The 23,708-nt window shown below is 42.4% G+C and overlaps 3 protein-coding genes and 1 non-coding gene across 8 annotated transcripts; 2 read left to right on the top strand and 2 right to left on the bottom strand.

The window, feature by feature from the left end:
- Positions 1-129: 129 nt before the first annotated feature.
- Positions 130-2,865, bottom strand: LOC135338355 (uncharacterized). The gene is made up of 8 exons (XM_064534455.1): positions 2,639-2,865; positions 2,423-2,552; positions 2,184-2,227; positions 1,737-1,853; positions 1,414-1,507; positions 1,145-1,246; positions 812-923; positions 130-688 (listed from the first exon to the last, which is right to left on the bottom strand). Exons 1-8 carry the CDS (start codon positions 2,789-2,791, stop codon positions 253-255), a joined length of 1,188 nt encoding a protein of 395 aa, XP_064390525.1. The 5' UTR covers positions 2,792-2,865; the 3' UTR covers positions 130-252.
- An 88-nt stretch (positions 2,866-2,953) lies between these two features.
- Positions 2,954-7,309, bottom strand: LOC135338354 (folylpolyglutamate synthase, mitochondrial-like). Of its 4 annotated transcripts, none has more exons than XM_064534453.1 (16): positions 7,156-7,309; positions 6,891-7,021; positions 6,630-6,803; positions 6,309-6,373; positions 5,771-5,885; positions 5,542-5,616; positions 5,421-5,482; positions 5,051-5,231; positions 4,853-4,907; positions 4,626-4,736; positions 4,484-4,561; positions 4,074-4,171; positions 3,878-3,933; positions 3,743-3,815; positions 3,609-3,675; positions 2,954-3,450 (listed from the first exon to the last, which is right to left on the bottom strand). In XM_064534453.1, exons 2-16 carry the CDS (start codon positions 6,906-6,908, stop codon positions 3,065-3,067), a joined length of 1,614 nt encoding a protein of 537 aa, XP_064390523.1. In that variant the 5' UTR covers positions 6,909-7,021; positions 7,156-7,309; the 3' UTR covers positions 2,954-3,064. The 4 variants fall into 4 exon arrangements, 3 of the variants coding, with proteins under 3 accessions (XP_064390523.1, XP_064390524.1, XP_064390522.1); XM_064534454.1 differs by having other exon boundaries at positions 6,891-7,014; XM_064534452.1 differs by having other exon boundaries at positions 6,891-6,947; positions 7,156-7,306.
- Positions 7,310-7,351: 42 nt separating this feature from the next.
- LOC135338351 (phorbol ester/diacylglycerol-binding protein unc-13-like) lies at positions 7,352-23,246 on the top strand. 2 transcript variants are annotated; one of them, XM_064534448.1, is made up of 41 exons: positions 7,352-7,556; positions 7,756-7,782; positions 9,444-9,543; positions 10,249-10,375; positions 10,668-10,773; positions 11,234-11,304; positions 11,384-11,432; positions 11,721-11,916; positions 12,267-12,833; positions 13,263-13,445; positions 13,826-13,910; positions 13,964-14,047; positions 14,253-14,412; positions 14,686-14,742; positions 14,936-15,121; positions 15,289-15,324; positions 15,450-15,561; positions 15,780-15,821; positions 16,107-16,234; positions 16,475-16,593; positions 16,680-16,739; positions 16,814-16,926; positions 17,088-17,262; positions 17,467-17,535; positions 17,593-17,682; positions 17,731-17,787; positions 18,010-18,185; positions 18,289-18,427; positions 18,651-18,821; positions 19,025-19,165; positions 19,708-19,785; positions 19,911-19,985; positions 20,049-20,143; positions 20,205-20,258; positions 20,473-20,550; positions 20,857-21,073; positions 21,329-21,431; positions 21,611-21,748; positions 22,077-22,121; positions 22,364-22,484; positions 22,746-23,246. In XM_064534448.1, exons 1-41 carry the CDS (start codon positions 7,529-7,531, stop codon positions 23,032-23,034), a joined length of 4,947 nt encoding a protein of 1,648 aa, XP_064390518.1. In that variant the 5' UTR covers positions 7,352-7,528; the 3' UTR covers positions 23,035-23,246. The 2 variants fall into 2 exon arrangements, with proteins under 2 accessions (XP_064390518.1, XP_064390517.1); XM_064534447.1 differs by having other exon boundaries at positions 11,688-11,916.
- Trnaw-cca (transfer RNA tryptophan (anticodon CCA)) lies at positions 17,861-17,932 on the top strand. Its single transcript has one exon. It is a non-coding gene; the product is annotated as a tRNA-Trp (tRNA).
- Positions 23,247-23,708: the final 462 nt, after the last annotated feature.

The following is a 23,708-nucleotide window of genomic DNA, read 5'->3' as shown; positions in this document are numbered from 1 at the left end:
GCACAAATTTAGGTTGTGCTCTTGTTTATAGTCTACTATACAAGTCGTAGATGTGACAGTGTGCACCAGAACCTCATGTATTGCTCCACCCAAGCTAACACCACCACACCACCAAGTCCCTTAGACTGATTATATATAGCCAAATATAGGTATATAGATATCTACATTTATAATTCAGCATTATTGTAAAGCTAGCAAATTGTTCTCAGCACAGTGTATAATATATTCAGTTCAACCAAAAGTTCACAGTTCTCAGAAGCGTTCGTATTTCTTCGACTTCTTTCCCTTCTTGCCCTTTCCATTCTCTTCAAAGAGCTCGGAATCGAAATCTTCATATTCCTCAGTTGGGCCGGCCACGTTCAGTGCCACCTCGAGAGCTTCAAGGTCCACTTTCACAAACTCTTCATCATGTGAGCCTAGATGATCTCCAACAGCTTCGTAGACACCATCACCAGGGACAACAGCGGAGTCGTCAGCTGGGGCTTGGAAATCGAGCTTTGGGTTCCCTTGATAGCTGTTGAGTTGTACGTCCCCTGAGGCAATAGTGGTCGACTCATACACAGGGTTGTCAAAAGTACGGGGTGTGGGGGAGGGGGCGGTGGTTACTTCTTTCCCGTCTGATTGGCCATCTTCATAATCCAGCAGCTCATCTTTCTTGTATACTCCGACAGTACTTTTCCTCTTGTACCTGTGTACATTACACCAGCTTTCAAGTATGTAGTTTAATTGTAGATAAGGAAAGCTGCTTAATATTGTAGAAATGACTTTAAGGGCATTTTTAAATGCACAATATTTGTACTTATTGACTTACATTATGACAGCAACAACCACTATGACTATCACTGCAGCCAAAACGAGTAGACAAATCAGAAGTCCCACAACAATTCCAGCAACCATTCCAGCATTAACTCCATCAGTGACTCCTGTAGATACAAACAGCTGTCATTAATAATAGTTGCATTCGGAAGTTTTGAGAGCAGAGAAGTAATATTTAAATGCAGCTACTATAACATAAGCATACAAAGCTAGCTACCTCTACACTACTAGTACATGCACTGAAAGCCATGGCTACTAGATAGATGATCGAAGCTGAAGTTTGATATCTCAGTCCATAATGTGTATGTATATGTATGAGAGTACATACCAATTGATTTCAGGCAGCCTTGACCGGAGGGGCAGGGGCACTGGGTGGGGTCACTGGCACAGCCAGGGACAATGTTGATATTCAGTTGAAACTCTCTTGCATCTGTATGCATGGAAGCACAGCATTAACTATTAAATAGACTTGAATGTGTAATTCACAGAATGCTCTTTGTAAATTATAGCTCTTAGTGGCCAGAAATAAGATAAGAAATCTTATGCTTTGTACTATCCACACACATAATAAATTATTGTCTATTGTTGGGGACTGACCTAGTTCATTCTTTAAGTTGATCTTTTGGCCACGCACTGTGAGGGAGTTTATGTAGATAGTCTCATTGGCTAACACAGAGTGAAAGTAGGAGTTCTGTGAAAGCAACACAAGTGGATTAGACAACACCCGTAACCATAACATCATTAGTCTACACAAGTAAACACAATTCTCCTTTAAAATACATTTCCTGTACAAACACGCACATCTAAACTGATACTACACACACACACACTGTACCTTCAAGCTCTACTGTATATACTTAAAGCTATGGCATACTGTATCTAGATAGATGAACTAGATAGACGTACAAAACCGAACGTACCTCCTCAAACACAGCTGTGTCCCCTCTACAAGGTGGGTGCTCAGCTATGACGTTATTGGAGGTCATCCAGTTGTCACTACACTCCCAATAGTGGGCAGAATTGCCAATGAATTCATTCTGAAAATTGACGGTATTGATATAATGAGATTACAGATTGTTGGCACCTGAAGTGATGAGTACAGCATTTGTAACACAACCACACCTAAAAGCATGTACAGCTGTCACGTCTAGTGGAAGCTATATAGACGAACCCAAGCAGCCAAACGGATGCCACCCACAATATGCATGGCTCCAGCTAGCCCAACACCATATAAGGATACATGCAAGGCACTGTAGATTAAAAAGATAATTATAGCTAGCTATACAGTATGTACGTTATATTATCACTATTAAACTTTCAAGCACAAAACACACTATTTTGTGTAGATATAGCATAGAATCTCTTACCGTAGGGTTAGGCTCTGCAGCAGCTGGGTTTGTTCCTGGGCCATCTGTTGTGGGAATTATACAGGTTTCTAAGTGACCACCCACTCAGGGAACGTATTGATAACGACCACAATACAATCTTATTGTAATTGCTTGTAATCACCAGGCAACACTTGTAAGGGACTATCCCATACAACTTTTTGTGTCACATGTAGTTTTACCACAACAGAAATCCCGTATACACAATACACGATATATACCTCCACAAGAAGCATCTTCAGAGAAGGTTACAGCAATGTTAGCTCCGAGAATAATCTGTCCATTCTCAGGGAGCATTAAGGTCTGAATAGTTACATCATCCTTCAAGTAGATTATCGATTTGTCAGGAATCTATGGCAAACAAGAAGGGTAAACTATCATAGTAAATGCAATACTATACACTAAGGGTGCATGAGATACATAGCTATTGTTCTCACAGATGCGATCTGCTTCCCACAAGGAGGACTGCCTAGTTCCCAGTTAGAAGGATTGTTCCAGTTGGAGTTTGAACGCCAGTAGTACACATCAGAGTTGTCTCCCAGGGCCAGCTGCACTAGGAACACACACAGTAGAAGACTGTAGCCTTTCATTGCCAATGCTTAATTCTCCTTTCTTGGTTTCTTGTCTTTGTGAATGTACAATTGTATACAGTCTCTGCGCATGTGCAAGGAAATAATCAGGATATGAGGCGATCTTTACCAACAACAAAAAAAAGTTTTGTAGTGGTAAAGATCATCTTATGTAGAAAAATACATTGTAGAGTAATATTTTTGTGTGTGCACATTTTCCATAATTATAAATAAATAAACATAGTGGTCTGTAACGCTAGATAAAAAAAAATAAAACATATAGAATGTTCTCCATCAACTGAGTGAACAGTTCAAAATAAACATGGTGGTTCCTATCAATCTAACGCTACCGGTCACTAGTATTTGTATGTGGGGGGCATTTTTCAGTTTGCTGGGGGTCTCTTTGACCTCCCCTAGTGTACGAGGAGCTGTGGACTGCACAGACCACCCCCTGCCAGCACAGCACCAGTGAATCGCATGGTCAAGACTCAGGAAGAATCGAGTTTGTGTAATTGTATCTGACGGTTGCCTAGTTATGATGTCAGGTTCTCGACTGTCTTCTGGTTTGCACGATGGTGACGGAGTTATTAAATACTGTGTTGTCAGCTCTTGCCATATTCTCTCGTTCTCGCGTGAGCTCTCGTATTGTGCCTCAGGGGAGGTCTTCCGATACAGCTGATCTATAGCAATAATAATTTTATACAAGAAATTGTTTGCATGAGGGAACACACACAAAACTAGAATGACATTTTAAGAGAGCTAATCAAAAAATTTGTGCACATAATTATGACGTACATGAGAGGGTATATATAATATTATTGGACATGCATTCTCTCACCAGCTGTATTTGACCCGTCAGCTCCAGTGAAGCTCGGAGCAAACAAGGCGTAGTCAAAGTTGCAACTCTGGATAGAAAAGAGAGAATGGATTTATAATAAACTGTAAGGGTTTCTATGCGTGGAGTAGACTCACTAGAAGTGGTGTTAGGAGGGCTTTGGGGTCTCTATGCCCAATAAAGTTGAAGAGAAGCACTCTCACGGTAACACTGCCGTGTGGGAGAAGAAATGGGGTACATTAGATAGCGAGTTTAGCTTCTGAAATACCAACCTTACGTTTTCAGCGCTTTCTTTATCAGCTTCTTCTTTGAACCACTGTGCACAAGCCTGAAGAATGAAGGGACTATAATTATTATCGATTGCAAGAATCATTAATGGACCTTATGTAACAATGTCTTATACTAATCATCTAAGTCTGACTGTATGGAGTATAATACAAGCAAGCGTTTTTCCATTGCTATAGTTACCTTCATACTGAGGGGTGTGTGAGCAGAGTCCAGGTAGAAGGTAACCCCGTCCCTTCTCTCAACATGACACCTCCCGGGCCAACGACACTCACGCAGACCTGAGCAGAAGTGGATATAAGCACATGCAGGGTTCAAAGGACCATTCCCAATTACAGTGGAACTCCTAAACGCAAACACAGTAGCCCACACTTTTTCAAAATAGGACAATTTGGGCCCGAAATAAATTATTGATCTAAGCACACCATATGGTAGCAATACCAAACAGCTACTAAATACTATAACTTGTTTGGGAATCGGACCTTCGCAGCACAAGTTATGGATTATCGAAGATTGCTACATGATTGTGTATATACATAATTACACATGTAGAGGGAATTAACGTACACTCAACTCTCAAGGTAATGGCTCACCGTCACGGAACTGCTTTGTTAGTTGGAATGGAGGGGCCTCTGGTATTCCACACACCTCTCTCCTCACCACAGTATCGTCTGTGTGAGAGGAACATCATGCAAGCGTTGAATCAGTGAAGCCATCACACTTCATCAATCTCACCTGGATCAAGATCACAACCAGACCATAGTCCTTTTAGAGTCAGCCATTTTTTGCAGATTTGCACGGCCAGTGATGCGTTGTACTGGTTGTGCCGACCACTTAGTCCGAGAACTGAGTGGGTGTGTGTGTTGTGTGGGGGGCGGGCAGACCAGTGGTGTGAGTGTGTGTGTGTGTGGGGGGCAGACCAAGGGGTCAAAGCAAAATACATATTTAATGGTAACACTAACCGACTTCTTCCCCAGGATAACAGCTAAGATGCGGTGCAACTTCGATAGAGGATACCTAAAAAGTAAAATCGCAAAAATTATAACAGTTTTATACGGCAATTAAAAGTTCAATTAGCTACGTACCTAAACGGAATTTAATTCCCTAAAATTCAGGCAGTAACACTACAATCCCAATAATGTCTCTGCAGTTTCCCTCACCTGTCTCTGCCTAGCCTGCTGTGCGATGACCTCCATGGCTCCCTGTGTCTGTGGGTGTGTGATGAGAGGGTGGTCTGGCTTGCTGATCCCTGCCTTGTGCCAGGCAATGGCCTCCAGACTGTCCCCCAGCTCAGCTGTGTGGTCCAGGTCAAGGAGAGTGATACCACACACAAGGGGATGTCTGCAGGGTGGTGGGTATGTTATAGCTTTGGTTGGAAGAAAAACAAATGATATATGGCCTGTTAAGAAGCAACAGTGCATCCGGTCTAGAGGTATAGCTAGTTAGTGGAAAAAATGATAATATTGGAAGCAGGTGATTTTTAACCCGTTCAATTAACTCAAGATTTGCCAAGAGTAGTAATTAACTCACTGTATGATATTTGTCGTGTCATAAGCCCCACCCTTCCCCACTTCCACTATAGCCACGTCCACCTGCAGTCATGTGACATGTATACATGCATGTACATGTACAGGCATGAAGGCACTGATACCTTCTCTTCCAGAAAGACGTGGAAAGCCACTAGAGTTAGCAGACGATAATGACTCGGCATATTTAATTCACTTTTCTGCGGAGCAACAAAGTTTTTTCAGTTAGTGTAAAAATGGATAATAATTATTCACAATAAATTGAATTACAGCCTCAGGCTGCACCGTGTGCTGTACCTATGGCAACCACTGATGTACAGATGATATGATCGTTCACACGTCACAATGTCTCACCTTTGAACTGTCTAACTTGTTGAAGCACTCCCAGAAATAGTGGGCAAAGAGATTGTGTGTTAGAGAGCGGCCATTGATCTTTATCCTCTCCCTCACCTCAAGAAGATGAGGGGACCTATATACGCACGGAGGATACAGGGAGAGTGACGTTAGACTGCCCTCTATATATACAGCCTCTACTGGCCTAGAGCACCCACCCTGCATATTAGGACAAGGGCTACAAAAAATTCGTTTTTCAGGTGAACCTGAGCCACAACTTGTAGAGCCAGGGATTGCTAATAACCGAACTTTATTCAAATACAACGCTTTTTAAAGATTCTGTTATTCTAAAGTACCACTTGAAAATGGATAATCTTTTTCGTTCTGGGCATTTGTATATTGCAGCACTCACGTTACTAGGGCCCAAGCTGCCCTGGGCATTTGTACATTGCAGCACTCACGTTACTAGGGCCCAAGCTGCCCTGGGCATTTGTACATTGCAGCACTCACGTTACTAGGGCCCAAGCTGCCCTGGGCATTTGTACATTGCAGCACTCACGTTACTAGTCCTGTCCTTAAGCCGCACTGTCTCAGAATGCTCTCACACAAGGCACACACCGAGCCCTGCATGTTGGTGCAGAAATAACGATCGACGCAATTAAAAAACTCAACTTATAATTATAAGCACTCAAAGTTAGCTATCACAATAGCACCAAAGCTATGCTTTTTCTTCAAGAAAGTCAATCTGAAATCAGTTACTGATCTAAAAACACATCATTAGATAAGTAGTCCAACAAGGTTTTTAAGCACATCTTTAATAACATCCCCTCCCCAGGCTCCAACACCCAACCCCCCCCCCCCCAGGCTAAACTGATCTCACCTTTCCTTTTGTGCCTGCAACATGGATGACATTCAGTCGGTTCAGTTCCTCTACCGAATGTCCCGTCCTAATAAAGAACCTTTCGGCTGCCTCGAGCAATCTAGCCGTCTGTTTCTTTGCCACCGAATTTGCTCCGGCCTTGACCTGGTACAAGTTGAGGGTGTCCACTGCAGCCTGCAGCAATGAGACAATGGTTACAATGCTGGGACAGTCAGTGATCTATTTTAATAGTATTATTAGCAGCCTGGAAATAATTTATACCTTATAGCTCAAAGACATCGGTTTTGTTTCCAGCTAGCTCTGTAGTTGATATTTTGGCTGCGGAACGTATAAACGTTTGTCTTTGATATTTGGTATTAATGTTAGCACCACCTAAAGTTAGTACCTGCAGACTATTATAGCGTTATCGTTCTTCGTATACGTATATAGATTCTAATAGATCTACGTACATTGACTAGACTATGATGTGGGATAGCATACGTATACACAGGGCCTAGGGTGCCATTGACAATGACAGGATAGCTACCTTCAGTTTCTTGGCTGGAGCAGTCAGTACATGTACAGTGGTGACTACAGAATCAGTCCAGAGACACGTACCTTCGAGGATGTCACACCATAGGTCACACCTCCTTTGTAGCTTTTACCACAAACCATTCAAGCCATGCAGCTGCCGGAAGGGCCAGCCCTCTCCCTGTAATGGAGGATGAACACTTTACCGTAAATGGCTTCAAAGCCAACCAATTTTCTCAAACAACCTTTTCCATGCACAGCTAGACACATTATATATAGCAACATTCCATGTTTCATTTTCAAGACTCTAACCAGCTAGCTACAGATCTAGAGGTGATGTCACTGGAATAATCTCACCTATAGTAGATCTAGTTACTAGTAGTACAGTGATGGCTACCTCAAAGCTCTGGATACATGGTGAGTGAGTGAGTACAGTACAGAGAGCTAAGCTTAGGCTTGGGAAAATACCATAGCTAAAACATTTAGTACAAGCTCTTATGTATTGCATCTGGGTGAAATGAACTATTTGTTGAGCACACACCACAGCTAGCTATAAATGTCGTTAACGCTATACCATTATCATTTTGTTTTCCCACACGCACCGTGGACACGACAGTTCTGAGCGGTCTCGTCCAAGATTCTGGTGAGTTAATGGTCACCTGTATTATTCGATACTGTCAAGTGGTGGTTTGTTACTTTAAGGTGACATATTTTCACAGGTAGATTTGTTTGCGTTTTTACAGTTTTGTACATTTTGCGGTATAATTTGCGAAATGTTGATCTGGATACATTAAATAAGAGGGCGGCCAATTATTTGCGAGTACTAATTTTTGCGATTTTACTCTCATTCGCAGAAATAGCAGAAATTAATACACGCGAAAATATGTCACCTTAAGGTAATTATATAAATACTTACTAACTAGAAAATTTGGCGTATTTTATCCAAGATCGCCAAATTGCCTGAGACGCCAAATCAAGTAGATATATACTGCTAGTTGTATGGTAAGTGGCATATTTATGCCTTTCCTTTGTCTCCATAGTTGCAATCTAGCAGCAAGAAACCTCACCAGTGTGGCACATTAGCCCAGGCATCTTCTTCTTTATCTTTCTCGTCTCCAGTTATGGAGAGCAGCCCACGAGGGCAGATTAGATTTTGTACAGGCATCACGTATACACAGGAATGCATAGTTACATATAATATAGTTAGGGGGCATGCACTTTATTTGTACACCATATTGGATTTAATTATAAATTAAGGACTAACCCTCATTTAATTAAATACATCAACTCGACAACATTTGTATATTTGGCAGGTTTCCTCTCCACCCCCCCCCCCTCTATTAGCAGGTGCATATAGATTGTTTATCTAGTATGTAATACATGTACTATGTGGGACAGTTTGATTGAAAGTTTTTACAGTCCCCATTAACAACTGAGGGAAATAATTACCGAGATATTTATTTAATTACCGTGACATTATTTTATTTACCGTGACATTTATCGTGACATTCATTTTATTTACACCACTAACATGTAGCTGCTTTGAAACTACGTAAATGCTCAGAATATTTGTATCCATGTCCCTGTGTACTCTTTTATGTAGCTCTAGCCATGTTTCTATGTGCGCAGTGTATCTGTACTAGTCTTGTTGGTGTGCGCAGTGTACTAGCTGTACTGATGGATGCAGTTGACTTTCAGTACTATTCCAGCATCTGTCCGTGTGCATGTTTCTGTTAGTCGTATGTTTCTCAAAACAATCACAACAGAACAAATATAGTGTTTGTACACAGAACTATGTCTTCACTGCATACAGAGCTACTGTTGTGTTGCTAGTGCAGAGCTAGGCATGCCGTCTCAACTATTGTGTTCCTATCAGTTAGCTAGCCAAAATATGCTGTCTAACTGTCTCACTGCTCATTCTAAGTGATTAGGTTTAATCACCTACCTATCTTGTTGCTTTGCCGTACTACACAAACACTGTAGTTATGAGCAGGTGTGTCGGAACTCAATGATACAGTGTCTAAGTTAATCAATACATGGATAGGTAGGAAGAAAATTCCGTCTTAATTGTGTACATGTAAAAAAGTTAGCTTGTGGAAGGTTGTAAAAGGCTTGTAGCTGTACAAGTTAATTGAACAGTATGTTGTAGAGTGCTTGTAGCTGTACAAGCCTTGGAGGCAGTAACTTGTTTGTTTGTACCAATTACTAAAGCATGTTGGACAAACAAACATCTGACCCAAAAAGGTTTCGTACGTAACGGTGGTCGGTTGTTTATATTGTCACCTGATTACCCCTCCCCCTCAGACACAGCTCCTGTGTACGTGTACCTCCGTGTTGGTGAGGCAACCAAAAAGACGGTGAAAGCCCCACCCCCTGACCCCCAGTGGAACTACGACTGTGTCTTGTGAGTCTTGTAATCATCACTACAGAGTATGAAATCATCAGTATAAAGTACTGAAATTGACAGAATTAGTATATTTTGGCTCGTAGCTTTGCTCATTTCCTTGTAACACATATCTGAAAGTGTTCCTCTAGACAACTTGGCTGTCTCTTTTTCCTTCCTCTATTTGTGCTAATCTAGATTAGTTTTGGAATTATGGTGTGTTCACAGTTTTCACTGTGATGCTATTTGTAAGATTCTCCTGTTTCCTGTTTACAAGGTGTTTCTTCAATTATTCAAGTGCTGTGTGTGCACAACCCAACTAAATAGAATCACCTGCACCACTGCACCAGCATAAACATGTACTGATTGATATTGATAGGTTGTTTACCCACAGAGCTTTTGGTTGCTACGTAGCTCCTTCAAACCATTTCATGATGCATTTCAGCATACACACTCTGGTCTGGGGCAAAGACTAAATACTGTTCTTTGAATGGACTCTTCTGTCTCAATAGAACTTTTGTGTTATACAAGGCATGCGATTTTACCAAGAAATTCCTTATCCCCCCCCCCCCACACACACACTGCAAAATAATTGTTAAAATACACATTGGCATCTCATTGTTGTAGAGCTGATTGTAACAGTCTATGATTGTACATTCACAGTTGTCACTCACACACACACACACACACACACACACACACACACACACACACACACACACACAGTGAAGTGGACCCCAATGATGTATTTGGGTCCGTAATCTTGGAGCTGTATCGGACAAAGCTCTTTGTCCTTTCCGATCTTGTGGGTGTGGCTTCAGTGCCTCTTGCCAGTGTCAGACACTCCAATAAGGTGAGACACGCTTCATCGAGTCTACGGTCAAGTGGGGGCCGTTTGGAAACACTTATATATACGTGTCGTGTTTGTGTGTATGTGCGTGTCTTGTGTACTCAATCGTGTCAATTTGTCAATATTTCTATAATTGAAAGTATATTTTTCTTCCTAAGAAACCTTTTCTCCTATCAAAATGTAGTCATAAAGAAGCCATGCACTTTCCAGCATATATAATACGCCATGTATACTTTTACTTTGCTGTATTAAAATGTTATCAGTGCTACGTACTATCTCAACCCCCCACCCCCAGAAAGGAGAGGGGGTGTGGTACAAGCTCCTCCTACCCGCGGACAATGGTAGTCAGGTTCCCACGGACCATCAACTACTTGTCGACGTGCACTTTGAACTTCCTCCGGGTAAGGTTTCTACAGCAAGTGTAAAAGTGCCAGCTAACAGTATGTAGAGCTAGGTGTGTGTGTGTTATTAATAGTTACATAATGTTGTTATAAGTGGTGGTGGGCTTTCATAGTGGAATCCGTGCTAGTCATGTGAGCTATATTGTATATACCGTATAGCGAATATATTTCGAGGGTATAAATTTTCGCGGAAATGCCTTTAGAAAGGTTTTTGCGGATTTATTTTTCGTGGAATAGTAGCCTTTTTGCAGCATGCATGCATGCGATATTAAATTCACGGTTATAAATGTTCGCGGTACATGCTTAATCCGCGAAAACCACGAAAATTTACACCCTCGAAATATACCCTCCATACGGTAGTGGGTAGAGAACCACCCCCCCTGAACCGTCTCACAACTTGGGAGTGAAATAGTTATTAAATGCTGACACTGTTCTGTTTATTATTATTTTTATTTCGCAGACTTGCCAGAAGATATCGCTCAGATGCTCGACGAGAAACTACGTAAACTGGACAATGTTTTGCAACAGGAGGTGTGTGCTTACAAGGACCCCCCCCCCCAATACTACCCCCCCTACTACACCCCCTCAATACTACGTTCTGTTTCCACAGGTGGAGACCATCGAGCGTCAACAGCAGCAGATAGTGACTGGAGAGCTAGGTAACTTGATCACAGATCACACAAAAACAGAGCCGGTACGAAGAGGACTCTGTAATATTGGGTGGTATATATAGTGGTGGTTAGAGTTAGTGCATTATCAACTAACTCAGAGAAATTGAATGTTTGTACTATATACAAGCTCTCCTGATTATAGCTGTGTCTATAATTCCCAATAAGCCACAATCCAATCTATTTCAACCCCCCCCCAACCACTACTTCACATTCACAACCATTCCTGACCAAAACCAATCTTAGCTTCATCCCCTAACCCTGATCTTGAATTGGCAGCCCCACCCACTAACCTCGCCCACGTTCCAAGTTCTCCTGTCCCCCCATCCACCCCCTCAAGGAGCTCCTCAGGCGTACTCTCCCCCTCACAATCACGGTCACACTCACTTTCCTCGCGATCACTGTCTCCACGATCACTGCCCCCGCAATCACTGTCCCCCTCCCCTGACCCCGCCCTACATTCCATCATACCAAGGTACAGTACGCCTTAGGCTACAGTGCTTTTTAAGTACAGTTGGTTGAATACATTCATTCAAAGTGGATTGTTGAAGTGACAGCCCACCGTACCTAAAGCTAAACTCAGCTTTGTGGTTTAGTGGTGTTATACTCATTGCAACATTCAACTTAGCTTCGTTCCCAGGCCGATTTGTCTCTAAAATAACGCTAGTTGCGACAAATCGGCCTGGGAACGAGGCTACATTCAATTTTGAATGGTATTTAACCCTACTTGAAAAGGACTGTATAGTAATAGGCCTAGAGTACTACTCAGTAAACCTATCTTTTGTTTTGTAAACCACACCCTCCCACCCCCTCTTTCTCTTGTAGCATGATTCGACAGGTGCTGGGTGGCTCGAGCACATCATTAGATAGCAGCACCATTGAGGTTGGAGTACCTATCTCTGATTATGAGGAAAATTTCGAACACCAGCGACAAAGATACTCAGTCAATAGCGATGATCTTGATTTCCCCGATTTCGACTGGGAATGTGACGGAAGTGCCAAATGTAGTGACTCCACTGGAGTGCGAAGGAGGTCTTTATCTCCCCGTCATGTCAAGAAACACGCTTATAACGGAGCAAGTAGCAGGGGCTCACCCCCAGTCAGACAAGGGTCTCCTGGGCGGAGTCCACTCGTACACTCCCACACAGTGGACCACAAGAGGAAGCCTTTTGAGGACAGAAACCTCCACCCGATGTCTGCTTCTCTATCGCGGTTGGACGACAAGAAACGATCATCTATCGGCTCGGATAGCCTGAGAGTTCCATCATCTGTCGCCGTGGATACTCGTACCATGGCCATGAGCGACCAATCACAGAGCGAGAATGGAGCCTCAGCCAGTGCTAAGAGGAGGGGACTGCAACGGGCGCACGAAGTCAGGACACCAGATATTGAGTGAGTGTGTGGGTCCCCAGCATTTTTAGAGTATCAGAGTCGGCTCTTTAAAAATTCTGGGGGTCCAATTTCAACGATTTTATAATTTTATGAAAGCTTAGAAAGATACCTTTCAAATGGTATATATCACCAATGTTCATATTTGAGATATGAAAAAATTTGCCAATTTTGGCCAAATACCATGGATTATAGCCCATGGTCCAAGGCCGAAAAATGCCAAATTATGGCCCCAGCGAAATGTTGGATTAAAACACCATTTGAAATGTCTCTTTCTAAGCTTTCAGAAAATTAATGTGATTGGATCAACGGAACTAAAGTTATGGCCGTTTGATTTAGCACTGGCGTTACATACATACATAGCTGGAGCACCAAATTGGTATCTTTAGTATAACGACAACCTATTTTCCTTGATTCCTGGTCTCCCCCTAGTCATTGTGATGGTCCAGGAAGCATGACATCGGAGGTAGGTGTGGGGAGTTCTCCAAACAGGTATGTGATGCTATGGAGGAAGGCGTACGAACAGCTGCTGCCTGAGATACGAGAAAACATGAAGTCGAATACGAGCAGCTTTGCAGGGCTATTTGGGAGTGGAGCCATCACTCTTGTGGAGCTGTGAGTATAGCTTAATAAAGATATTGTTGCGTTGATTCGTGTTAGTGAACTGTTCTGTTGGATAGAGGCCATTACATGCCCTTTGTTATAATTATATGCCTTAGGCCGTAGCCACAAGAGGGATACAGTAAAACTGACTGTGTGTGTGTGTGTGTGTGTGTGTGCGCGTGCGTGCGTGCGTGCGTGCGTGTGTGTCTGTGTATTCTAGCTGTAACTGCTCAATGATTGCAATGCGAGTACAACTAAGCACTTTGGCTAAAAATATTATGTACCCATAAAATTCTAAATTTGAGCCCGATAATTACATAGGTTAATTTCTAGCCACGTTCTCTAGCTTGTTTTGAGTAGTGACTATCCGATGATGTTCTGTATGCCTCCAGGGTGAACCAGCTGCAGAGCTACAAGAAGCTGAGCGAAGCTAAGAATGAGCTGGTGGACAGTATCAAGTACTTCAGCAACGTCAATGTAAGCCCTATAGCCATAGTTGCCACTCCTAATACCCCTCCCCCTTCTTCTAGACTGAGTTCCGTACTCGTTCTCGGAGCGTGATTGATGTGAAAAAAATCCGGCGTAGCAGAAAACACTACATCGATGAAGATATTGTAAGTGAACTTTTAAAACAGTGTGCATTAAAAACTGCTGTCTTTAACCATCCTATAATGTCGTCATGATTTTATTTACCGGTCCCTGGCACCATTCGACCGTTTTTCCTGTAGGACTACATGTATATAACAGTTTAATTTTGGCGTAGATTTATATGTAGAGCCAGTGATGATCATGTGATCTCTACCCCCCCCCCCCGTGCAGAGGATGCATGTGTACAGGCGTACGGTGGAGGCTCTGGTGTATCCTGCCTCAGAACCTGACAACCACATGTTTGAGGTCTGGTCTGCCCGTAAACCCACCAACTGCTCCGAGTGTAGCTCCCTCCTCTGGGGGTTGCACAAACAGGGGGTCAAGTGTGAACGTGAGAACCTTGTATATAGTACCCCCTAGCTCCTTCCTCTGGGGGTTACACAAACAGGGGATCCTTGTAATACCCCCTAGCCCCCTCCTCTGGGGTCACACAAACAGGGGGTCCTTGTAGTACCCCCTAGCTCCCTCCTCTGGGGGTACACACACCTTGTAGTGCTCTAGTTGTAATAGAAACAGTAATTGATAGCTCCAAAACTTGTTCAACAATGGTAGAAGAGATGGAATGCCCCTTAGTACCTTGATTCATTGTTATACACTATTGCAGGCTGTGGTAAGGTGTGTCATGAGAGGTGCTCCACTCTAGCCAGCCAAGATTGCTTCAGTGAGTCACTATTTTGATACGTACATGTAGCCAATGAATGAACAAGCAGCTAGCGTAATGTACGTATTCCCTTAGGCAATGATTGTATAATATTGCAATCCCCATATTAGCAGTAGCTAGCTATTATACCAACTCTATTATAATATAATTATGCTAATTAAGCTCTTGTTCTACTGCCCCCTATCCTCCTCAGTTCATGATCAAGAGTCAGCCATTAATGACAAGATGCATCGTATGGAAGTGAACCATGCCAACCGGTTCCAACTCATACGAGAAGCATTTGATGTACCCCAACGGGAGCACGAGGCCATCGCCACGGAGACCAAAGACAAAATACTCCAGATGGCACAGAACTTCAGTGCAGAGGTTACAGTCAATGGTACAGTGTGTGGGCGTATGTGTGGTATGTGTACAGATTACTGCATGTTGGCATCAACATTGGTACTAATTAGTGACAAAGTTTCAAAATTGGTCTAATTTGTTCTTCAACATTGGTACTAATTAGTGACAAAGTTTCAAAATTGGTCTAATTTGTTCTCTTTGTAGTTATTGGGTCTCAAGGTTTGCAGTTCAAAGAGAGCGGTGAGTGCTATGTAGCTACATCACTAGTTCTGTGCTTATGTTGAACATTGAGTATATTTCATTATGCCTTTGAGGGCAAATTTGACCGGTTCAACATTGACGTTTGTGTATTGCCATCGGTACAGATCACAAGATCTACGTGTCTGTTGCCCTTGGAGACAACACTAAGAGGACCAAAGCGTTCAAACGTACATCAGCCGATAAGAGCCCTCCATATTGGAACGAAGACTTCTCATTGTAAGTTCTACCTTTAAATATCCATAAATTATTATTAAACGATTCGATCTACTTGCGTATGAGCGTATCCAGTTGTATGTACGGAACAGCTTCATCTTTTCAGTGGAAGCAGCATTTTTAATTCATGTATATGCATTATTGTTGGTTTGAGAATTAAAAGTTGTCATTTTCTGTACAATAATTATCATGTGATGATCATGTGATTTTGTTCACTGCAGCCTCTGTTACAACTATCATGAAGCCATCCAGATACGCGTATGGTGAGTGTGCGCACGCATGTTTGAGAGCACCCCCTCTTTATGTATACGAGGGAACATTTGTCTATCAGCGCTAAGCTCTGTGTAAAGATGGTGGTCTGTTCAATAGACTGGGCAATAATAATAATTATTATGTATGTTTATGTATACCAATTAATGGATCAATAGATATCGGTGAAATTGAACTTATTTATTTGATATACATGTACCGACAGCCTGCCTTATAATTAGGACCAATTGTATCCTCTGATCATGTTGTCATGTCACCTCCCCCCTCTCCTCCATCAGGGTGGAGAGAGATACGGCACTGTCTCGCATGGCCCACAGGCTCACCAAGGAGGGGGACACTTTCATAGGGGAGAAGATCATTGAAGTGCGGAGAGTGGGACCCCCTCAGGACGTCTGGTACAAGCTAGGTGAGACCACAACATTTCTAGGAAAAATCGCAGCCTAAAAGTGGTTTTTTTTTCTTTTCTGAAATTGGCCTGTTTTTGAGCTTACTTTGGTGGTCCATAATTTGTGTTAGGAATGTCCGATATCATTCCGATATCAAAACTAAAAGATGTATTAATTTTAGTAGCCCATTGATACATGTACTGTACATTGTAATTGTACCGTGTGTTGTTTGGCTTGGATCACAATATCAATACCTGTAGCCAAGAGAACTGTGAAAGGTCCGGAGGTGTGCGGACATCTCAAGCTGAGCATTGCCGCTCACGTTGAGGGGGACAAAGTTATCACTCCCTTTCATCAGCAGTACATGAAGCTACACGAGGTGAGCTACTAGGTCACTGTCTAGCTATCGATAATAGTAATTATTATGGCGTCAATATTATGGCCTTAATTTTGCTCTGTTTACAGCAACTGTTCCTTCACTGTCATCTTAACAGCAACCAACCTCTTGTTTCCATCCCTACCAAAGTGAGTCTGAAGTTTATTGCACTAATTGATAGACTATGTATGTTGCACAACTTACCCCCCCCCCCCCCTCCTAGCCACCTGGCGACGATGATGCCTTCTCTGTCAAGTTCCTCCCCTCCGTCTCCCAGGAGATTATCGATGAGTTTGCCCTCAGATACGCCGTGGAGCCTATCTTCAGAATGATGGTGTAAGTATACATCGGCTAGCACAGTGTTTGTATTCCATTCTGATAGTATTATATTGCTTAAAGTTCCTTCCTCCATTGGATGCAGTGTTTCTCATTTAGACACAGTTACAACTAAGGTTTCAAAACACACGTACAACTTAACATTACCCCTCCCTATGCAGCCATATAGAGCTCCTAGTGAACCACCACTCCCTCAAGTCGGCCCTTATCATGATCGACAATCTCCTCAAGAATCTCAAGTTCAAGATGTTCCTTCATGTTGCGGCTGACCACGCCTCCAGAGCCGTAGGAGCTACCGTCCTCATGGAGGAGTATATGGACGCCAGCAACTTTGGGGTGAGCATATAGTTTCCTTTATAACTTTTAAAGTACATCTCCATAGAAGCACATGTTCATGTACGTAGCGCTACAATTATAATTAAGTAGGTAACCTGAAATAAACTGGACACACATTTTTATTAGCCTAGGCTATACCTAATAATAGTAACCTTGTACGATGTACGTATTATACCCTGGGGGTATATAAATGTGCTTTTACAGAGAGACAACTTCTCGAGACTATTGGACAAACTGATGACCTCACTCAAACTGGACTTACAACAATACCGGGTGAGAACGATCTCATTATTCTGTACCCTTGAAACTACGTATGTAATCTTTTTGTAGGAGTTTTATCCCCCCCACGATCAGCAAAAGCTTGCAGAACTGGTTGAAACTTGTCAACTTATGGAAACAGTTTTGGAATTTCAGCAGCAGGTGAGCCATATTTTATACTAGCATGCAGGTTGCTATGGTGCTTCGCAGGCTATGGGCTTTCCCTGTAACTTTAAACTGGAGCATCTTATTCTGGAAAACATGAAGGTATGCAATGTGTTTGGAGACTTCCGTATGTCGTGAGATTAAGTACTGTAATGAAACGTTGCATTTGCAAGTTGATTTCGTGGCGCAACGGTAGCGCGTCTGACTCCAGATCAGAAGGTTGCGTGTTCGAATCACGTCGAGGTCATATATTTTTTCCTCTTTTTTTGCTCTCATACTACTTGGACTGTTTTTTGCTATCTCATAACATTCTTTTTTTTGCAGGAGTGTGTGAAAAGCACCTTTGAATTTATAGTGCAGAATAGCATGGTCGAAGACAACAGCAAACATCCTGGGCTCAGCACAGCTGGCGCTCCATTCCAGTTCTTCTACAGTGTGCTCAAGCAGATGAAAGCCGTCATCAACGAGGATAGAAAAGTTTACGCTCCCAGTATAGCTAAGTAAGTTGTGACTTAAAAGAATGACATGTACAAGTAACCCTTCAACTGTGTGCATTCCTTAGAATTGTGTAACAGTAAACTAATATAATTATCTCTTTCCCAGGTTTTGCACGTTCAACCTTGGAGATGTGTCAGCTGGGGAGCTATGGCGATGGTTCTCTGAGACCATTGATGGGCTGTTTGCCGCTCCTGCTAACCTGGAGCTCTTCCCTCCCAAGGAATACATCAGTCTCTTCTTTATTGTGAGTTATCTTATGCACACACACACACACACACAGCTGACTTGTTTATCCAGACAGCTACCTAACTTAGAGATTCACAAGTTCGTTAACATTTACAATGGGTTCACAATTGTACTCTATGCTCATCTGGCGGTTGAAATTTGCGATGGGTACAGATGCTCTCGTTACTGTGCATAATCTGGGGGTTGCAATAAGTTTTGAGACCCCCCCCCCCAATGTGCAGGTTCAGGGGTTGTATGAATCAGAGATTCGTCGCGTGCCCATGTACAAGGATCTGACCCCTGACTACCCTCGCTGGTTCTTCCCCTGTGGTAAGCTATGGTTGACTGGCTATCTGAACGAAGGAATCGTCTTTGTCAACAATGCCTGGGAAGATGACAAAAACACTTTTCATGTAAGCCATTTGCTCGTCTTAAATATCCAGTTCTAGATCTGTGATACCTTATTATTTATTATAATTAGGGGCCAGCTTAGAGCTAGAGTTTGAACATTGCCGACTCAATTTGTAATACGTACAAAACCTGATACTTGAAAGTACCCTATTATTATTACCTAGATGATATGATGTTTAACATTAATTACTACTTTCACTTTCAGTTTGCTTCTCACGAGAAACAGAAGTTTACTTCGTCAAGTTACCAGATGTTCTTCTACCTTCACCACGGACTGGAGTTTGTTCAGGGGCTGGGTCAGGAAGACAGAGATGTGCATACCACCTACCTGGAGGTGTTCGCTGAGGTGAGCTATCAGATCATGTGATCCATGTACTTTAATCTTATTTGCATTAGCCACAAAAGAAGCGTGGGCTATAAGTGGCTCAATCAGGCCTGCTTTCGAAGCTATCTTTAATTGTCCATAACTTGTGTTGCGAACGTCTGATTTCCAAAAGTTATTGTTTTTTAAGTAGCTGTCTGGTATTGCTACAATATGGTGCGGTTAAATCGGTGATTTATTTTGGACCCAAATTGTCCATTTTCTGAAAAAAAAGCGTGGGCTATTAGTGGGTGTTTTTTCTAAAATGGCTGTTTTCGTAGTTAACTTTGAGAGGCCATAACTTGAGTAAGGAAGGTCCGATATCAAAACTAAAAGATTCACTTAGTAGCTGTTTGGTAGAGCTACAATAATATGTGCTTAGATCAGCGATTTATTTATTTCCCAAATCGTCCGTTTTCTGGGAAAATGCGTGCGCTATACATACAAATCAATGTGGTAGCGCATTAGTTACCTTATAAGGGAATTCATGTACTTACCCACACCCACGCATACACACACACACACAGGTGGTGTGTTCTCTGGTACAACACTACGTTGACAAAGTGGTTACTCACATACCGGAGTATGTATCAGAGCTGGAAACAGTAAGTTGCAAGTCTCGCGATTTTAGTTAGTTATATCTAGTTATTGTTCGTAAAGACAAAGTTCCGAGCAAGACAGGAGAGGGTATTCTTGATATAATGATAATGACTTGATTCATTCCCAACAGGTGTGCATGTTGCTTAACAACCTCCAATCCCTGAGGGTAAACGTACAAACACTGTTCTCACAGATGGGCGGGGAGGTAAGCTCTTACATGTACACACAGCTGCGTAGCTCTCATAATGTTGTACCCATCTCTCCTTAGAACTCTGGACCTAAAGTATCCAAGATCTTACAAGAGTTTCAGAGCGGTGTTCTCTCCAAGGAGCACTCTTCTTGGTGTACGTTTGTGGCCAAAAGGTGAGAGGGAACTTTGGAGTACTATAGCTGCATGTGACTATTTATTATACACCACATGCAGTTTAATTCCTCACATTCTGAGGGAGGTGGGTACTCTACAAACAGAGCTGCTCAAGTGAGTCTACCAGTTACCATAGTGATGTAACATCTGCTAGTTTGTCAGAAGTTGTTTAATAATAACCAAATTCCTAGCATAATTATACTCCAAATTCCAATATTTTTAGTGTAGCTGTCCCTAAATTAGCTTCTTAGTCCCAATGTATCTGCCACTAGAATTTAAGATGTCATACTATACCCCCTCCCCCTCCCCCTCCCCTTTCTCCATGCAGACTGAAGGGACAGAGTAGTGTGGAGAGGAAGCAGGTGAAGGTCATCGTGAGACCGCTACTGGACATGCTCACAGAGAAGTGAGGGCAACTATTGTACAGCTGTGTGTATTACACTGTGTATATAGTGTCATATATAGACGTTTCCTTGACTACCTGACTACCCACTAGCTTGTTGTTGTATATAGCTCCTAATTGCATTCACATGGTCCACTAAGCTGCTCTCTAATCCGTGATGTTTTTACGCTCATAAAAATTAAACTGGGAAGTACGTTTATAGGATTACCTAAGTGTACAACCCTTTCCTTTTGGATATAACATTTCTAAACGAACGTATCCATTTAGAGTTATTATTTCACACTGTACACCACACCCACATACGTACAGGGCACGTACCATCGCAGAGACATGTGAGCAGGGAATCATGTCAAAGGTCATCAAAGAGGTGTGGTACATCTGTTTGGACAGCCTCCATCGAATGCTCCTCCCCATGCTCAAGTGGGAACAGCAGGAGGGGTCACAGAGTACACCCGTCCAGTTCCCTAAACATCACTTCACAGGACGTCAGTGTGCCGCTCTCGATATCGCCATGGATATCTTGAAGGTATTGTAACGTTGCCTTAAAGTGTATATTTAGTAAAGTTATTACATGGCTACGAGTGTATTGTAGCCTTGGTGATTTTTCCGAAATGGGCCTGTTTTTATAGCTAACTTTCAGTGCTTATAATTATACATGTATACCTTGAGTTAGGATTGTGCATTAAAACATGCGTTTATAGCCCTTTGAAAGGCCTATATAATGATGCGTTTTGAAACAGCTTCATTTTGACAATTAACTTTTCACCACACCCACTCGCAGGATTTCTTCTCGGCTGCTGGTAGCCAGGGAATCAAATTGAGCACGATTGAGAAGGGACTGAAACAGCTGAAGGGAGTTATCGGCCTCTACAGGGAAACCACAGGTAGAGCATTGGGAGTTGTACATTGTGTTAGCCGCAAGTATACGTTTCTTTAAACTTTAATAACAGTCCATAACTTGTGTTGGGAACGTCCAATTTCAATATTAAACGATGCCATTTAGTATAATTATAGCTGTTTGGTAATACTACAATAATTATGGTGTCCACCCCCTCTCACACAGAAATGCTGATCACTGATTTCATTCTTGAGGAGACTAGTGGTGGTGCTCAAGCGACTGAAGAGTTTTGTGGAGAGGTGTTTGTGGAGATCGACGCCTACTCCCACCCCACCACGGGGGAGCTGGAGGGTCTCATCAGAGGTATGTGTACGTCTCTAAGTGGTAGGGGGAGGGGCTTAGGAAAAGACACTATGAGCTAACGGTGTATCTTAGCAAGTTTTGATCTTAGCTACTGCTGCTAGCTCTTACTGTTAGTATTGTCCCTAAGCGAACTACAATGTCAGATTATAACTATGTTGGGAACTATCTTTTGATCCCTAACTACTAGTGTATCAACAGACTTTAGTACTATACAACACCTGCCACAATGAATACTACTAACAAGGCAACACCTTTGTTTTTGCTTTTATCTACGAATATCTTCCCTGTTATTGTGTTACCGAAGTGTTTTGCTCTATCCCATGCACAGTAATGTCTGCCACTAACCTGTCCCTGAAAGGTGTCTCGGCTCAAGGTCAGTTGGGAGAGCAAGTTTACATTGAGGCCCTTCATGCATGCAATACTTTGTTCAATGTAGGTAGTCTCATGTCGGGTTTGCCTTATGCCATCTTAGCGGCTTCTTTTGGCCTCAATATATTTAACTATTATATATCATAGTATAAATAATGATTGTGATTACTCTTATAACACCACTAGCTCAGTCGTTCATTGTCTAAAATCCCCCCCCCCCCCTCACACTATCCACACACGGAGCAGCTCTGAAGCCATTTATCGAGCTCCACCTCATCTCCTCCTCGGTCTCTTCCGGCAGCAAGAGAGCGTTCAAGACCAGCTCCAAGGGCGGCACTTCCCCTAACTTCAACGAGAACTTTAAATTGTGAGGGAATTGTTTCGCTTAATTAGTATAGTCAAAGCATGTTGTGATTATATCATAGTAGAGGCCAGTGTTCACAGCTAGTAGCTTTCACCCATGCAGCCTTATATAATCATGGCATTTTGCATTGTATAATTATTATAATTATTATGAACAATGTGCACATTATGACTTTGTGGTTTCACTCAAATATTGTTCCAGTTGTGTGTGCACGATACAATTAAAATTAAATAATAATTAATGGCTGAAATGTCTTCTCTGCAGCACACTGCCCAACTGGGAACACTCAGAGCTGCAAGTGATTGCAAAGAACTCTGCTACGTTTGGGTTCGGCAAAGACAAAATCATCGGGATAGCTGTGATCCCGTTCGTATCGGTTATCAAAGATCCGAGCCTCGCTTTGGGTCTGTCGCCACGGTTACGCCTCTCGGACCGAGGGCAGGCCATCCTGAATGTACTGTCTGTGCGAACCTTCGATAACTTTGCTAAAGAGTTCATTGCCCTCAAGGATTTCCACCAGCGACCAGTATCCATGGAAGGATTGGAACAGTGAACTTAAAACTTTGGGACACTTTTTAAACTTCAAATTCAACATTTTAAGCACTTTTGAATCAATCACGTATGTCGATTATCATGCAGTCAGCGATTATCATGTCGGTACATTTGTTCATAAGCAGGTATTTTAGTCATGCATTACATCAACTTATACTTTACAGACAATTTTTGTGTATTATGTTTGTATCAAATTATTATTACAAATCCTTGCTAGATAAAAGAATTATTTGCATCAACATAACTATGCATGATGCCGTAATAAATGAGTGTCCTTAGATAATTAATTACTAATACTGGAAATCAGCTAGACTCTGGCATAGATTAAGGTCTAGCTAGGTAGTCTCCTTCACAAGGCCTGGGATAGAGGCTAGACTTTAGGCTGATCATTCATGCACTAGCTTAATTAGAAAGGGCGGCTGATTTATGAGACACAAACCATAGATACTGTACACTTTATATACAAACCACTTCCGGTGACCCAAAGTAGCGCTTGGGTTATTCATGGGGCTCCGGAGCTGGTGGTTAGGTGTCGGGAAACTGGCATCTGCCATCAGAGCGCTACTTGATCTGGAGTTCTGTAACTCACAGTATGCACTGCTAGGTGTGGTGTACTTTATGCTACCTTAAAAAGTAGTACTTATGCTGCCCTCAAAAGCAGTACTTATGCTGCCC

This window comes from Halichondria panicea, chromosome 7 (assembly GCF_963675165.1).
Source record: "Halichondria panicea chromosome 7, odHalPani1.1, whole genome shotgun sequence".
Lineage (NCBI taxonomy): Eukaryota > Metazoa > Porifera > Demospongiae > Suberitida > Halichondriidae > Halichondria > Halichondria panicea.
The sequence above is the reverse complement of the archived record's forward strand: the minus strand, read 5'-3'. Positions and strand labels throughout refer to the sequence as shown.

Excerpts from the sequence above, each read along its gene's own strand:
- LOC135338351 (XM_064534447.1), top strand. The coding sequence starts at position 7,529 with ATGGCTACCTCAAAGCTCTGGATACATG. Across the intron at positions 17,536-17,592 it reads TGGACTTACAACAATACCGG|GAGTTTTATCCCCCCCACGA; the intron begins GTGAGAACGATC and ends ATCTTTTTGTAG. Across the intron at positions 22,122-22,363 it reads GAAAGGTGTCTCGGCTCAAG|CTCTGAAGCCATTTATCGAG; the intron begins GTCAGTTGGGAG and ends CACACGGAGCAG.
- LOC135338355 (XM_064534455.1), bottom strand. The coding sequence starts at position 2,791 with ATGAAAGGCTACAGTCTTCTACTGTGTGTGTTCCTAGTGCAGCTGGCC. Across the intron at positions 2,228-2,422 it reads TGAAGATGCTTCTTGTGGAG|ATGGCCCAGGAACAAACCCA; the intron begins GTATATATCGTG and ends TTCCCACAACAG. Across the intron at positions 1,854-2,183 it reads CTGCAGAGCCTAACCCTACG|AATGAATTCATTGGCAATTC; the intron begins GTAAGAGATTCT and ends GTCAATTTTCAG.
- LOC135338354 (XM_064534453.1), bottom strand. Across the intron at positions 5,483-5,541 it reads ACGTCTTTCTGGAAGAGAAG|GTGGACGTGGCTATAGTGGA; the intron begins GTATCAGTGCCT and ends ACATGACTGCAG. Across the intron at positions 5,232-5,420 it reads GACACGACAAATATCATACA|ACATCCCCTTGTGTGTGGTA; the intron begins GTGAGTTAATTA and ends ACCACCCTGCAG.